The sequence below is a fragment of the Catharus ustulatus genome, chromosome 6, assembly GCF_009819885.2.
Source record: "Catharus ustulatus isolate bCatUst1 chromosome 6, bCatUst1.pri.v2, whole genome shotgun sequence".
NCBI classification, from domain to species: Eukaryota; Metazoa; Chordata; class Aves; order Passeriformes; family Turdidae; genus Catharus; species Catharus ustulatus.
The window spans coordinates 45459083-45475524 of NC_046226.1; the positions used below are offsets into that span (position 1 = coordinate 45459083).

A 16442-nucleotide genomic window follows, 5' to 3' on the forward strand; every position below is an offset into this window, starting at 1 on the left:
CTCCAGCTGTGATCTTGGTATGAGTAAGGCTTTGCCTGCCAGCCCACTACCTAGTCCACATGAAAGGTTTGTGACTCAGTTCCTGACTACTTTAGCTTAAAATGCTGCCTGCCCACACATCAAAAATGCAGAAGCAAATGCCTGTCTTTCAGCTCTCTCAAGTTCATGATTTGTAAGGGAAGTGAGCTGGACCAACAAATAGATGAATAAAAACAAATGAGGTTTTAGGAATAGAAATCCTTGCTTGGGTCATGTTCATGAGTACAAGTTTCTCTTGCTACAGTGACTTGCTCCTGGATCCTGGGATTTCTATCTGCATTTTAGAGCCATGCACAGGACTTGATGTCCTAAAGCACAGCAGCACAGGTTCTGAGTGCACACATTCATCCCCATTCTAGGAGAACTGTAGAGCTTTGCCAGGCTGGCCTGGCCTGAGACGCCCTGAGCTCATGAGGAGGCAAAATGTGGCTCTTGTGGTTTTCCTTGCTGTGGCTGGCAGCTGGACACGTGGCATTTGCTGCAGAGAGTTTTCCAAGTTCTGTCTGCATTCTTGGAGGAAATGCAAAGCCACTCTGAGATCAAAGGCAGGCATGGACTTCACCCCTGGTGGGAGCAGGCTCTCCCAGGCTGAATGCCCCTAGTGGAGGCAGACCCTTCCCATTCTGCCTGTGGGGGAGGAAGAAGAGGCATTTTCCAGGCATTGCAAGCTGCAGTGTGAGAGCAGTGCCCCTGCTTCGGGTAGCCAGGATGGGGAAAATCCACTTCTAATACTGTTTGCTGTGTTTTCAGAGGGCTGTTTTTACACCCTCCCAAATGCCTGATTTTTCTGGCTCTCCCTACACATCTCTTTACCCTCTGGAGCCCTGTCTTCTCCCCCAGCATGAAATTAATCTGGGCATCTGTGCATGCCAAATCCAGGAGAGACCATGAACTGAAAAGCCTGTTTATGAGTCCCTCAGAATGGGTAAGTTTTTATTGATGGAGAAGACCAAAGCAAAAAGGAGTGTTTTTTTAGCATTTTGGGCTGCTATGAGAGACATGCCTAGAGGAAAAAAACAAATCCTATCCTTCACACCCACCTGAAGACAAAACTAAGCTATTTCTCATGCACCATTTTAGGTTTGTGAAAGCTACTGTAGAAACTGCTTAGGTCAAGTCTTCTAGGAGAAAGAAAAGCCAGTTGTGGCCTCCATGGGATGAACAGCAAAAAGCAAAGCCCAGAGAACACCTTTACCTTGGGTGCCACACAGAATTTGCCAGTGAAGGAAACACAAAGTGACCACTCCAGGAAGACATGTTGGGGAATGGGATTTGTTTTGGCATTCATCCTGCAAGGCCAGTAAAGACAATGCCAGGCTTGTCGTCTATATTTTTAAAGCTATATTCATTCTTTTGTGGTTTAGGTGTGCAGCAGCTGCATTTTCTGTTGGAAAAAGGGTTTGTTACAACTCTGGCCATGAAACAGCAGCGTCCCCTGAAAATTAAAATGTCTTATAGGTTAGTTCTTTACCTAAACCCTTGACTAAAATCTTCTCCTGGCATGTTTCAGCTAGGGACTTACCAAAAACAAAGAAGTAAAACAAGGTGTTAGTAGTATTGCAGTTCACAAATAACTAGATTGGTCTTAAAGGAGAAATATACAGATATATTTTATTTTTATAAGTAGAAAAATTAAGTATAAAGTTCCTGTAGAACTACTCTTTGCCAGATCAAACATATCAATCATTTAATCATTTCCCATACTAGCAGAAATGCACACGGCATCTTTTGTTTGTAGGAAAATCACTTTTCAAAGGACATGAATTTTGACATTGCACAGCTGAACAGCTGCTCATTTCTTTTTTCTCTAGTGCCTTGGCCACCACTGCTTTTCTAAGAACTCTTTTAGGGAAAGACAGGGGAGAGCTCAGTTTTAGATTAAAAACATTTAGGATTTTTTGAGAGCCTTCCCCAGAGACCTATCAAAAGCACCACCCAGTAACAATACAGTGGGTACTTCTCTTGCCTTGGGAAAGGAGCTCTCTTTAAAGCCCAACTAATTCGTTAGAAGGGATTATAGGATTAAAGAGCTCCTAAAGGCTAGAGACCCACTTCTACAAGACAGTAATTGTTTATTTCAAGCACAGTGATGCTGCAGCTTTCATGAGTCTCAGAGTTAGTACATCCAGAGACGCAGAAAAGGTCGAGCAGCTCCCCAGACACCCACCAGGGAATCCACAAATGGTTTTGGTACAAGAAAATTCCCTATTAAGTTAATTAGTTTTACGTATGAAAAGTTCAGATTAAGAAGAGGACACTGCTTTGACGTTGTTCTGCAGGCAGTCACCACTCAGGAAATGATCTTCACTTCAGGCTTGGACTCTTCCAAGGCTCTCAGTTCATCATCCACTTCAGAACTCCACAAAATGTCATACAAACTACACCAAAACAAAAAGGCAAGCGAGATTTAGTGAGCATCCTCCTGTTAAGGGAAGAGAAAGAGGCACAACTGGCCAATATGGGAAGGTCATATGCCAGGAAGGGCCTCCTCTAGCTTTGAGAGCAGCCAGAAATTGGTTTTACAGCCCAGGACCCTCTTACTCCCTCACCAGCACCAGCTTCCCACCCCTGCCAGGGCTACCACCATCTCTCACATTAACTGCTGCACATTGCAGCTGGGCTTCCTCAAGGCTTCACAGATCTTCCTGATGCCTTCATCATCCAGAGGGTTGTAGCTCAGGTCCAGCTCGGTGAGGCACTGCTTGGTGGCCATGATGGTGGCAAGGGTGGCACAGCAGCCTGCTGTCAGGTCACAGTTACCCAGCCTGCAGGGAGAGGAGGGAGAGGCCAGTGCAGTGAGCCCTGGCTCCAGGAAACACTGCCCACACTCAGGCAGCAGCTGTGGACATCCCCAGCATGGACCAGAGATCCCTGCAAAATGGCATCTCCGAGACATCAGCAGGGCTTGGCCTGTGGTCTTGCCACAGAGACAGCTGCCCTCATGGTGAGTGCTGAACACCTCAGAGGCCTCCCTAAAGCATAACAGTGTGTGGCTATGGGCACTGAAGGAACCCACTGAAGTTATTCCCAATTTCACCATCATGCATCACCTTCTCTTATTACTATACTTGAGACTTGCAACCACCTCTCTAAAGAGGACAACTGAGGCCTGTCAGTTGATGACCAAGTAGCTTTAAGTGGTCAAAAGACATATCTTTATGGGACAGACTTACTGTCTTACTGATGTCTCCCATGACCTGTCTGCTCCATTCACTCACTGTGAATTTAGGCATCAGAGTACAGCTCTGGCTTCTGTCCAACAGCATAGAGAGAACAAGCATGGGGCCCTGAGCATCACACAGCCCAGAGCTGAGCCCAGCTTGGAAGGGAACAGGCTCATGGGGAAGGCAAATCCCACCCAGGGCTGGAGGTGATGCTTCAGCTGGCTGCCTGCTCCTTCTGGTGAGGCTTGACCAGCACTTGTGCTGGCACCCATAAGGACCATGGAAGTAGAAGACAAAGGGTGAATTCGGACAACAAGAGGGAAGACAACTTCTGAAAGTGGACCTTACCATAGGGACTGGATGTTGCAGTTGGGGTGCATCAGCCCTTCACACAGGAGCTCCACACCTGCATCTCCTAGCTTGTTCTCACCTATGTGCAGTACTTTCAGGTGCTTATTGGTGCTGAGAGCAGAGCTGACAGCCTTGCAGCAAGCAGTGGTGAGCCCACACTCCCTAACCCTGCAAGGCAAGGCAAATGTGACATGAGATCTAGGTGAGACACCTAGAGATTATCAGGCACCATTCACTTCTTTACATTTACTTAACAGGAGCGCAGACAGTGAGAACAGAGGAGCCAGAGCTTTCCTGCAATCACTGTACTCCTCTCAATGCCTGTGTGCTTAGTCCTATCTAGGCAGCACCTCTCCCACTCTTTATGTGTGATGTCTGTCTTGGAAAGTGCACCCAGGAAAGGCACCTGCCCAAAAAGCACAGCAACAAAGAAGGATGAAGTGTGCTGCTCTAACAGTCACTGTTGGCTCCACTGTGCACTCCTGAGGCACCCCATTGACTTCCAGGCCACCAGGGCAGGGGAAGAACCCAGCTGGGGGCAGGAGCTGAATCTGCAATGTAGGAAAATTCAAGTTCTAAGTGAAAGAACAAATTTCCTCTCCCAGCCACCAGACCAGACCAGACCAGCCTAAAAGGTAACACAGTCAACAGGACAGGATGCTGAGAAATGTTTAATGTCACTAGAGCTTTCTTTTGTCTCACTAGTGAGAGAGTTTAGCTCCAGTGGAGAACCTGAGATATCAAAGCACTCACTTTGCTATTCCATCAGGCCTTTCAAACTTCAAAAGTCTCATAACTGCCATTGTGTTACACAATAAAACAATTAATTAGAGACTCTGCAAGTGATGCTTGGTCTCCATTTGCTTATAACAGGATGACTGTGATAACTCTGATGGGGCACATCCTCAAAGTGTCTATGAGTTTAGAAATACAAATCCTTTTAAAATCTTTAAGTCTAGAAAACCCCTTTGTAACTCTATAAACTCTATAAAACTCAATAAATCCTTACAGTAACAACCAGCAGGAGTTGCTTATGCAACCATTGCAACTGAGCATCTGTCTGGGTGGGCATTACTTCACTTACATCTTTCTTCAGTGAGGCCTCCAAAGAAGGCAGTGGGTATGTGAAACTTGACAGCAGCTCACCATAGCTCCTGAAGTTTAGATTTGGGATCCTTGAGTGCCTGACACAGCATTTCCATCCCTGAGTCTCTCAGGTTATTGTCTATCAGACTGATCTCTGTGAGGGTCTCCTTTGTACTGATGAGTCTGGAGAGATCTTTACAGCTAGCACTTGTGAGATCACAGTCCCATAACCTGCAGGGAAGAACAAAGTGTTATTTTCTCCCAAGAATGACTTAGATTAGAAAACAGAGTCCTGTTTTATATTCTGAATTTCTGGTTACATTGTCTCATTTTCTTGTATCCTTTCATACCACAAAGCTTCCTCCTTTCCTTACTTTCCACTTGCTGCGCCAAAAGCTCTGCTTTGTAACACACAAAAAAAGAAACAGAAATATGCAATTCTAGGAGACAGATAACTCAACTGGAAACCAAGATAATGCCATCATAAGCTTCCATTCTCTCTCTCCCCAGAATTTCAGCCAAGCAATTTCAGTGTGGCCCTACTTGTTCATGGTGTTCTCCACCCAGTTGTTGGGAATTAACTGCAGCTGAGACACTTTTTTCACTGTAAAGGGTAAATGAGAAACTTTCCACTTAGGAGCAAACCAGCAGCACAACCTAAACAGCTCAGAGGCTGCAGAAGGGATATAAGAAACCTCTGCCCACCCTTACCACAGCTTCTGGATTTTGCAGCTAGGATGCATCAGTCCCTGGCACAGCAGAGCCAGACCGGAGTCCCCAATCTTGTTGTCTCCCACAGAAAGATCCATCAGAGATGATTTGTTCCTGAGAACAGCACTTATCTCCATACAGCTATCACTGGTTATGCCACAGTTCTCCAGGCTGCAGGAAAAAGCACAGTTGGACTTGCTGCTCCAGACCCACTGTGTTAGATACACCCCAGTACCCCAGCTCAGACTGAGAAGAGTCTATAGGCTGGTTCCTTGCTGCAAACCAGTACAGCTCAGCCAGGCACTACTACATCCTACAGGGTTAAGAGAAGATACAGGTGTTCAAGATGGGACTCTGGGTGAGGCAACACACTGTTCCTGCATTTCATGAGGCTGCAGGGCACTTTGACCCAGCCATTCATATGCATTAATGCAAGGATTGTTCTTGCCAAACTTCCCCTTTATCAGTTATCCTTTTTAAGAGGAACTTTTGGCAGCATCACACAGTGAGTCCCTGCTGAACCTCAGGGGCAAGATAAAATTTATTGTGCTTTTCCCAGAAAGCCCTTCATGGGCTCTACCCCAGAAATGAGGCCAAACCCAGCACCTTTGTTTTGTAGCAAAAAAAGGACTCTGAATAAGTATACTCAACGGGCTGGTAATTCCAGTTTAAGAACTAGAGCCACTGAGGGTGATTGTTCCTCTGCTCTGAGACATAGGTGAGCAATCTCCCTTAGTAAACAGTGGTTTAACCTAGAGTGCCAAAAACTGGGAAACTGAAAGCCCCAGACATTTGTGTGCAGTTTCCAGTTACATAAATCTGAGCCAGCAAAAAATCTGGCCTACATTTCAAGCATTCCTGACAACAATTTTTCCTGTCCTGTGGATGGTGTGACTAGCAGCAGCACTAGTTGCCATTGGAGATGACCAGCTCTTCCTTACTGTAGTAGCTCTAGGTTGCAGCTTGCCTCCACCAGGCCCTGGCACAGCTGCTTTACAGCTGTATCTCCCAGCGTGTTGTTGCTCAAGCTGAGCTCCTTCAGGGTGGGCTTGCTTTGCAGAGCAGCATTGAGAGCTTCCACAATATCAGCTGTGAGTTCACAGTACTCCAGCCTGCAAGAAGAAAAGAAGTCCAGGCAAAAAGACAACCCTCCTCTCACATGCTGCTACCACAGGAATCAGCTGAGACTGGTGTGTGTTAGCCAGTGCAGAAAACATGCCAATGTGAGTTGAGATCAGGCAATGCATAAAACCAAAGATAACTGTAAGAGTTTTTAACAGCATCTCTCTGCTCAATTCAGGAAGCATTAATTCTTAAACTAGATCCCAGGGGGACTCCATTAACCCAGCGTACAGGCAGCTTGGAGCACAGGGCTGAGCTCTGCACTGCAACACCATCATAAGCCTCAACTCTCAGCCTGCCTGGGGGGAGCTGCAGGCTGCAAATACACCCAGGTCATGCCCAGTCATGAAACTAGGACCAAGGGCAGATGTTTCCTGGGCATCTGAGAGGTCCTGCATTTACAGCCACCACAGCCCAGGAGGGCTAATTAAAACCTATGGGAACAGAAACCTGACTCTTCCAAACCCACCAGACCCACCAGCATGAATAAGCTTGACAATATCAGGTAAAACAAGAACAAATCCACACCTGGCAATATAACTCCTGCTTGTCTCAAGGGAAAGGCAAGCATGGCCTGTCTGATGACCAAAAAAGCCCAATGACTACTTACTGCAGCTTCTGCAGCTTACAGCTGGGGTTCATAATGCCTTGGCACAGCACCTTCACTCCAGCAGTTCCCAGTCTGTTATCCCCTACATGCAGCTCTGTCAGGGACGGCTGGGCACTGAGGACAGAGCGCAGGGTCTCGCAGCTGGCACTTGTCAGATTGCAGTTTTGCAGCCTGCAGGAGAGAGGCAACAAGGGTAAGGGAAATGCACTCCTAGAATTACAGAGGTTCTTCTCAGAGATGTTTATGTGCCAAGGTTGGGACGTGGAAAGGACACCACAGCTCTGATTGTGCATGACCCTCTGGGTAGTGATTTGTCTAAGTTAGTACCATCATTTTACAGGTGTGCTGTAATATTTTATCAATTATACCTGTGCCACAAACAAATAGCTTGCATGCATCCTTCAGTGTAATCACTCATACAGCATCTCCACCAGAATAAGGATTCAACCCACAGGCAGCCCCACAACTGGTTTATAGAAGTGATTTAAACATCAGGAGGTTGACCCCAGAGATAAAGCAAAGGCATCTTATGATTTTTTGCCCCCTCTAGAAATGTGATCCAGAGTAGGTAGAAGTTAAAATCTCATCCAACCATGGGTATAATTTAGTTTAATGGTATAGTACAAGAAGGATCTATGAAGTTGATCCTTCAGCACTCAGGCTTGGAGAATTAGCATAGGAATTGTGCTAGTATTGCTATGGGGTGTTTATAGAGTTATTGGATGAGACTTTAGAGCAATGGAGAGGTGTTGTGCAGGGAGGTTTGACTTGGGTTTAGTTGCTCTTTTACTTCCTCTTATTTATTCCTCTTTATATTCCTCTTCCTTGTATTTCCTATTTATTTGGTTTCTCTTTTATTTAAGGCCTTAAGACCTTACCAGAACCCCAAAAATGGACAATTTTATTTTTACAGAACTGAAAAACCCTAATCCAGGTGTTACTTGAGCATGTGGAGAAGTCTGAAGCCTAGGGAAAACTCTCTGAAAAATTACTTAAGTCTTCCAGTACAGAGTACTTATTGAAGGCCCATCAAAGAGCTGCAGTTTCATCAGCTTCATGGTCAACTTTCTTCCTATTTGCCTGAGTCCTCATTGCAGGGTGCACAGGGACTTTAATATCTGATCTAAAAGGCAAATGATTTTTACAAGGTAGTGTCTGGAGGATCCCAGATTCCCCTTAGGAGCTGGAGGACTCCTGCACCCTGCAGAAGAGATGCTGGACATCTCTTTGAAGGCTTCTGAGGAGCAGAGGCAGCAGCCACTGGCTCTGACTAAAGCTCTTGCACCAGGGTTGCTGAGGGAAGCCAGCTAATGCTATAATGTGGTGGGGTGCCTCCATAAAATGCCTCTTAGAGCCAGGAAACTCTCCAGTTTCCTGTGTGTCAAGGATTGCTGAATGATGATGGATCCTGGGCTGGCACCCCCACTCCACAAGGCTCAACCTCAAAGGTATCTGATGTGAATCTTTCACTGAATTTGAGGGGAATTTTCCACAGGTGAGCACCTTGTACATACTCCTTTAGCTTTGTGTGTTTGTGAGTGGGAATGTGCTACAGCAAAAGGACTGTGACTGTTGCTGTCCTAGATTATTAAGTACTTTAGATATGAAAGTAAGTTAGGCCTGTGAATTACTGTTGCATTATAGTAAATTCTATATGAACCTTTGTTAAATTGTTTAACCCAAACTATTAATCAAGTGCTGCTAAATTTAAGTGCTGTTAAAAGTTTTAGGTCTAAAGTGTTGGCCCAGTCCAGGACTCAGTTTAGCAAGGATTCTGAACCTTGGAATTCAAAGGGACTATCATCTTTATTCACCTTTTCCTGACCCTTCCCCCCTCTCACAGCCTCCATGTAGATAATTCTTTGGTTTACATTGGCTATCGACTTTAGATTTTTGTTTGCTTTTTCTCTATGTGCTTTAACCATCTAGTGAACCTTGTCAACAAACTGTTGTACTTTCATTTTTATATTAAACCTGCCTTTGCCAGTGATTCTTTAAGAGACCTCAAAACATTCATTTGTGACACCATGATAGAGCAAGACAATCAGAGGGGCTTTACCATAACTTCTGTAGGCTACAGCTTGGTGTCAGCAACCCTTTACACAGGTATTCAACACCTGCATCTCCCAGCTCATTGTTGTTCAGTTTCAGCTCTGTGAGGGATGGATTTGTATTGATGATGGAAGAGAGGTCCTCACAGTTACTGCTGGAGAGATTGCAGTCATCCAACCTGAAAGACAAGGAGGGAAGGAGCACTTTAGTCCTCAGAGTTGCTCAGCTCTCCCTGGCTGGAGCACTGCTCATGAAAGCAGAGTGGGCAATGTTCCTGCAGTTCCTGGGATGCCTCCATAAGTATGTGCAGGACCTGCTGGGTGTTGCATGGCCCAAACCAAGGTGTGCTCTGGGCTGCACCACAGGGTGGGCTGGATGGCAGCTTCCCAAGCCTTGCTCCTCTGTGCTGCACAGAAGAGAGCACTAGTCATCCCGCTAGATCTGGAGGAAGCAACTTCATTTAAACAGTGACAGTGACACACCACCTGCCAGCTTACTGGCTGTCAGACTGCTTCTGCACTGAGAACAGCCCAGCTGGGTTTGCAGCCAGCCCCAGAGATGCTCATCAGCTGGTTGGTGTCCTGCAGGTGAGTCATGCTGGTTTGCACCACCTCCCTCCAGCAGGAATCTCAGCACACAAACCCTGAGTTTGCAGTTCAGCAGCAGCTTCTCCCACTGGACATTAGCATTCTTCTAGGTGCTGTTAAATTGATGGGGATGAATTGAATTGAAAGGAGAGCCAAGGAAAGGATCAGGAGCACAGCCCAGCCAGGAAAGTGTACAGGGAGGCAGAAAAGACACAGAGCAAAAGGAAGGTGTCACAAAGAACCATACAGCTCCAGGCACAGCCACAGCCAGGAGTGCCAGAAGTTGCCTGGTCAACTTTAGACAATAGTATGAAAACTGAGGCTCTGTGAGGGTTCTCCTTCCCTCCCCTAGCAAGAAGACATGACTTCCAATGGGATCATGTTCAACACTGATGGAACAATCCCTGCAGCAGTCACGCTCCTCCATTTCCTCCGGAGCAGCCCAGCCTCTGCCCAGGAGACAGCCATCCCACCGCCTTCTGCCACCCAAGGCAGCCTTGGGAAGTCAAAGCCAGGCCCATGAAGCTTTGCCTGCAAGTCTCCTTTGCAAAACAAAAGGAAGTTGCCCTCACCAGGTCTGAGGCACTGCTGGCATGAAGTGGCCCATCCTCCCCAGCCCCAACAGGATGAAGTGTGAATTCCTACCCAGCAGAGGGGAAAGATTCCAGTAGCAACTCTTCTGGGCCCTGTCCTACACCTTACACCCCAGGAGATGGTTCCTTCCCAATATTTGCTCAACAAACAAGGCTGAAGTTCAAGTGAAGAATCAAAAGCTGATGGTACACAGCTTGCATCTCACTACTGAAGCCAAAATCACTTGACACCATCATGCCTGCAACCCAAAGAGTGTGTAACCTAATAAGCACAGAGAGATATCTTCTCCCTTTTGACAGACAAAGGCAGAATAACCAAAATGGTTATTATTCTTGGCACACCAAGAAACAGGGCAACATTACTTCATACCAAATCATACTTATCTGTAGCTGAAAATGCTGTGCAAGAGGTGGGGGTTTATCCCCCCCTTTAAATTAACTTTCTGGATGAAAAAAGGTAGACTCATTCCTGTTGCCATACAGTTTCTTAGTCCTAGATCAAACAGTTCTGAAGATGAAAAGCACAGGAGAGAAATGCAACAGTTCTTACTCAAAAGAGATGATACACAACTAGTTACTACCTGATGGTTTTGCAGGATTTCATTGTGGTCAGAAGTTCAGCCCACCTAGATGGGCTCATCTCTTCACACTGGATGTCAAGCTCCATTTTGACAGTGGAGATAAGATCTGAAAATCAAAACAAAAAAAACCACCTTTTTTTAAAAATTGACTGAGAAGCAATGATGTTCTTCAATCCCCCAGCTCTGAGCCATGAGTCATACTGTGCAAAGGGGACAGATTGTAATTTTCCAAAACCTGCCAACACCAGTATAAGGCCAGGAAAGTTGGAATGGTTTTGTCTGGGACTTGGGAAGGCCTTACTCTGAGAGGAAAAAAGCACAGGAATCCTGAAGAGATACGGCAAAAGCCTGTTATCTGAAGGCTGCTTGTGTGAGAATAAGACATTCCCCTTCCCCCTCCAAGGGAGTTAACCAGAAGGAGCTTTATAGGGGCACTGGTGCTATTCACTATTGCACTGCTGAGCCACACAGACACAAGTTCCACCAGCATGGCACACCTGGCCTATTGTGGAACCTCAGGCTGTACTTAAAATTGTGGCATTTTTGAGATAATTTGGGCGAATGAGGAAGATGAGTACAAGAACTGCCTGGACTCAAATTAAAAATCCTGCTGGACACGTGAGAAATGGAACTTGCGTGGATGGGAGAAGTGTTCCTCCACAGTTCAATATCCGAGGTTTGAAAGATCACTCGGGTCGGGCAATTCCAAGTACAAAGAAGTTGGTAAGCAGGAATTTTTTTGTGTGTTTATTTGGTTTTTGTTGGTTTTGGTTTTTTGTTTGTTTTGGATTTTTTTGTTAGTTTTGGACTTTTTTTGTTCTGCAGTCAAACTGCATTTCTGAAGTGATGTAAACACAGCACTGTGCAGAACGGCTCCAGATAAACGTGCACAAAAAAATGCCAAGGCCAATAGATGAGCTCTAGCTTTAGTCTACAAGGGATGGGGTTAAAGGCAGCGATGTAGAAGGTGACAAAACGCAGCCCTGGTCTCCTGGTTTGGCCAGCATGACTCAGACTACGGGGCATTTGTAAAAGAAATAATCCCTGAGCTATCCCATCGGAATGTGAGCTGCAGGCAGCCACCGTCTCCCCTAATCCCAACCCATCCTGCCGCCGTAACATCGCGGGGACCCCACACTCGCTATTTTCACGGCAGCCGCTGGGTCCCGGCGCTCCCGTCCGGTCGCACCCACAACAATCGCGACACCCACGTGGGGAGGGGCCGCGCCCGGCGCGGGGCGGCGCTCCGGGAGCGCGGCGGCACCGGGACACGGCGCCAGCGGGATCGTCACCTCACGGGCGTGCTCGGCCTCTGCCCTTCCCTTCCCAACGCGGGCGCTGCCGGGAATCCCGGCCCACGCCTCCGTGGGATGGCACCACAGCCCCACGTGTCGCGGGGCGATGGGGATCGGAGCCAGCGGCGACACGCCAGGGGACAGTGGCAGCCGGACTGTCACAGCCCTCCCCGCGTCGCTCGGCACTCTCTCGTTTTACCTCCGGCCCGGGTGGAGGAAGGGTTCTCTCCCCAGCCCCGAGTTCTGCGCCTTCCTGCGAGCCGAGGGGCGATCCCGCTCGGGGTCCGGGGCAGCGGCCCGGTCCTGTCCCGGGGCACCGCTGCCGCCCTGCCCGGTCCCCCCGGCCCGGTGCTCACCGCCCCGCCGCCTCCCGCACCGCAGGCAGCGCTTTTCCCTCCCGGGCTTTCCTCCTTCCCTGCTCCCCCCGGCCCGGCCCGGCCCGGCCCGGCTCCCCAGCTCCTACCGCCGCGCCGCCACCGCGCAGCTGCCGCCGGCTCCGGCCCGGCTCCGCCTCGTATCGCGGCGGGGAGGAGCAGGATCTGTCCCTCCTCCCCTTTTTCCCTTTCTTCCCCCTATTCCTCTTTCGCTCCCTTCTTCTTCCTCTTTTCCCTCCGTTTTTCCGCCTCTCCCCTTTTTCCTGCCCTCTCTGACACTTAACGCCCTTTCCCTTCTCTTTCCCTTTCTTGTCTTTCCTGACTTCTCCCTGCTTCACTCTCTTCTGACCTTCTTTCCCTCTTCTCCTCTTTTCCCTTCTTTCTTTCCCCCTCCACTCTTCTTTATCTGTTTTCTTCATATCTCCTTCCTTCCTTTTTCCTCACTTCCTTCTTTTTTCTTTTTCCCTTTTCTCTTTCTACTTTCCTCTCTTTCATGTGCTTCCCCCTTCTTTGTTCCCTTTTTCCTCCTCTTCCTTCCTTCCTTCCTTCCTTCCTTCCTTCCTTCCTTCCTTCCTTCCTTCCTTCCTTCCTTCCTTCCTTCCTTCCTTCCTTCCTTCCTTCCTTCCTTCCTTCCTTCCTTCCTTCCTTCCTTCCTTCCTTCCTTCCTTCCTTCCTTCCTTCCTTCCTTCCTTCCTTCCTTCCTTCCTTCCTTCCTCCCTCCCTCCCTTCCTTTCCTTCCCTCTCTCCCTCTTTTCTCCTCCCTTTCACCATTATCTTTTGTTCATTTTTTTGCCTTCTTTTTTTCTGCTATGTCTCCTCCTATTCTATAGCTTCCCTCTTTTTCATCTTCTCACCAACTTCTCTGTTTTCATCCTCTTTTCCTCCCTCTCCTTTTATTCCTGTCTCCTGCTGCCCTTTGTTTTCCATCCACCCTGATCTCCCTACTGTTCTTCTCCCCTGAGCAGAAGCCCTGGGATACGCTGGAAGCGAGACAGGAGAAAGAGAAATCCCTATAATGAAGGGATGCACAAAGGGTGGGAGTATCAAATGTAAAATGAGGTAGTGTCCCAGCCGGCTGGCAGGGCAGCCTCTGCTGTGTGCTGGGATCTGGAGCAAGACGGGAATGCATGCAGGTGACTCAGGCCAGAGGCACTAACCATGGCAAGGTCTTGGCCAGGGGAGACAGGACTTCCCCAGGGAGCTCAGAATTAGGAATTGTTTGAACTGGAAACAACAAAAATATCCTCAGTGGTCTCCCTGATTTCAGCTGTGCACAGGGCCAGCTTGGAGGGCCTGGGATGTCCCTGCTGCCCATCCCTGTCACCAGTCCTATCCACGACGCGTCTTCTCTCCTATCTGTGTCCCTCGTTAGCGCAACACGTTGAGCAGGGAGCTGCACCTCGCTGGCACAAAGGCCTCTCTGAGCTCTTTGAACGAAGCTGTGACAGCAGTGGAGGATGGGCGCCTCGGGCTTGTGCCGCTGCCAGGCCTGTTGCCCTCCCGGGCTCTGGCCGTGCCACCGCCCCCAGCCCACCCCAGTGCCCAGTGCCTGTCCCGCACATCCGTCCCCGGGCGGGGCGAGGGTGGCAGCGCTTGGTCAGGGCTGGAAGGCATTCGTCATCCCTTGGCTCGCTTCCTCCCCTCCGCCTGCCGGCTACTCCCTGTCTCCCTCCCTATTGTTTCCCGGTAGTTTTAGCCCGGGTAAAAGCTCATTCAGATTTTCACAAGACAGAACAAAGAAAGGTTTTGAAGTGCCGAGAGGCACTAGGCTCCGACTTGCCTTTCTCCCTCCACCCTCAACATCTCGGCATCTCCCCCAGTTTTTTCTTCCTACAAACACCCTCTTGCCATAACCCTGGCTCACACAACAGCTCAGCTAAGCACAACCAGCTGTTCCCTACAAAGTACGGCTTTAAAATGGTTCCGTGCTCCTCCCCGGACAGCAGGAGGGAAAGTTTCGGGAGTTTGAGAGCCTGGTTTTGCCGCTGATACGTACCTTGCTGTTGTCGGTGCTGTGCGGGAGCGAGGGGGCCGAGCCGGCGCCTTCCTGCTGCCGTTACCACGCAACCTCTGCTGTCGTACACATGGTGCCTGCTAGAGGGAGGGAAACACTTTTGGGCTCTGACGGCTTTTTTCCTCCCATGGCAGCTCTTCAGGGCCTTGCGGAGCAAGCACTGTGCACACGGTTGTGTCTGGCTTGTGACGAAGCAAATGTTGCAAAAAGCCCCTTGATGGTGACAGAGGCAGCTTTAACTTTTTGCACTTTATCCTGTGGCCACTCGCCATGGTTTAGCCCAGAGCAAGGGAGTAGTTGCCACTGAAGGATCCATCTGAAAATTAGGCCACCACCGTGTTACAGTGTGGATAGAGATGATGGAGTTTCGCAATTTCTCTGTTTTCTGGGCAAGCCTGTTCTGCCAGGCTTAGCGGTGGTGCTGAGCATGTTACTGCCCACCTGTCACCTCACCTGGGGGTTCTGCATCCCACCTCCCAGCAGGGCTAGGACACAGGACAGCCCCCTGCTTCTGCACAAGATGAATGCTCACGCTGCCTTGAAGGGTCTCTTGGTCCCTTGATCGTGTGTCTCTAAAACTGCCCCTCTGCAATAAGCATGGATCTCACTTCTACACCTCCTAAATTCTCACTGGCTCTTCTCCTCAAGGAAAACCCTGCCATCACTCAAGCTGCATTGCACAATAGTTGTGGCTTGAAGTAACCTGCTTTCTTCCCCCATTCTCAATTCTGTGAAGATGAATTAATGTTTCAATAGCCTGCAAATGATCCAGTAGCAGAAGGACAGATCTGTTTTTCCCTCCTGTGGCTGCAGATGCTGACAGAGATGATGGTGGAATGATGGCTTGGGAAACAGAGCCTTTGTTGAGCCACAGGAGAAATGCTAGAGGCTTTCCCTCCAGCTGCTTTTATTATTCTTCTCCTGGAGGAGATGGGAACCAATCACCAGGAGAGCTCAGTGAGCTAAAACCCGCCTTCCTCAGTGCCCATAAGAGACTCGAAAGCCAGAGAATTCTCGTCTCCCCTAATCCCTCTCAGGAAAACAAGGTCATCCACACAAAGAGTTTGCTAGAACTGTCCTTGTGCTTCTGGGTCTGACCTGAAACCTACTAAAGCACAGGCAAGAACTTGGGGATGGCCCAAGTTCCCGGCTTTGGTGCTTGTTAGGATGCTCCCTGACAGGCAAATGGAGGGGATGCTGTGGCTGGTGAAGGATGTCTCCGCCCTTCTTCCTTGGCACGATGCTTTCAGGAAGACCACTAGCATTAGGAAGAAAGTTAATTCAGCCCAGCAGCAAAGGTGTCATTTCCTATCCAGCCACTGCTGGCATCTCTCTGCTCTTGGTTCCCGCTTTGCTGCACTTATCAGGAGTCTCTAAAGGACAAAGTCTAGTATTTTTTTAGAGGTTTCAGAGAGGTTTATGTCATGTGGACCTTCTGTAGACCTCCTGCCCTGGGAAAGCACCCAATGCACTCTGGTCTGGGTTGGTGAAATATTAGATGTACAAGCCAAATAGCCATGCCAAAAGGTTATGTGCTTCTGTCTGTCTGTCAACCCTTTGGCTGCCCTCACTGTAGTGACAACAAAAGGCATCTCAGGAAAAATCTATTGCCCTTTCCCCAGCAAGCAAGACCCTGATAATTGAGATACACAGAAATACAGAGGAAATGATACAAAATGGGGCTGAGAAAACCAACAGCAAACATTAGTGAGAAATACCTGTGTATGTCTTGCCACGGAAACAGTGAAAGACTCTTGACATGGAAGGCATGCCCATTTGGTTATTTGTACACACTCAGGCTGCTTCCTTGAGGATTCTCTGAGAAGTCTGGCAGTGACATCTGCCGTGTGTTCCCTTCTTTAT

General features: G+C 48.5%; 1 protein-coding gene across 3 annotated transcripts; it reads right to left on the reverse strand.

The window, feature by feature from the left end:
* Window positions 1-1624: 1624 nt before the first annotated feature.
* On the reverse strand, window positions 1625-14661 carry RNH1 (ribonuclease/angiogenin inhibitor 1). 3 transcript variants are annotated; one of them, XM_033063608.2, is made up of 10 exons: window positions 14562-14661; window positions 10897-11002; window positions 9143-9313; window positions 7084-7254; window positions 6293-6463; window positions 5352-5522; window positions 4701-4871; window positions 3552-3722; window positions 2634-2804; window positions 1625-2417 (listed from the first exon to the last, which is right to left on the reverse strand). In XM_033063608.2, exons 2-10 carry the CDS (start codon window positions 10980-10982, stop codon window positions 2330-2332), a joined length of 1371 nt encoding a protein of 456 aa, XP_032919499.1. In that variant the 5' UTR covers window positions 10983-11002; window positions 14562-14661; the 3' UTR covers window positions 1625-2329. The 3 variants fall into 3 exon arrangements, with proteins under 3 accessions (XP_032919499.1, XP_032919501.1, XP_032919500.1); XM_033063610.1 differs by lacking the exon at window positions 14562-14661 and adding an exon at window positions 12655-12718; XM_033063609.1 differs by lacking the exon at window positions 14562-14661 and adding an exon at window positions 12548-12647.
* Between the last annotated feature and the right edge of the window lie 1781 nt (window positions 14662-16442).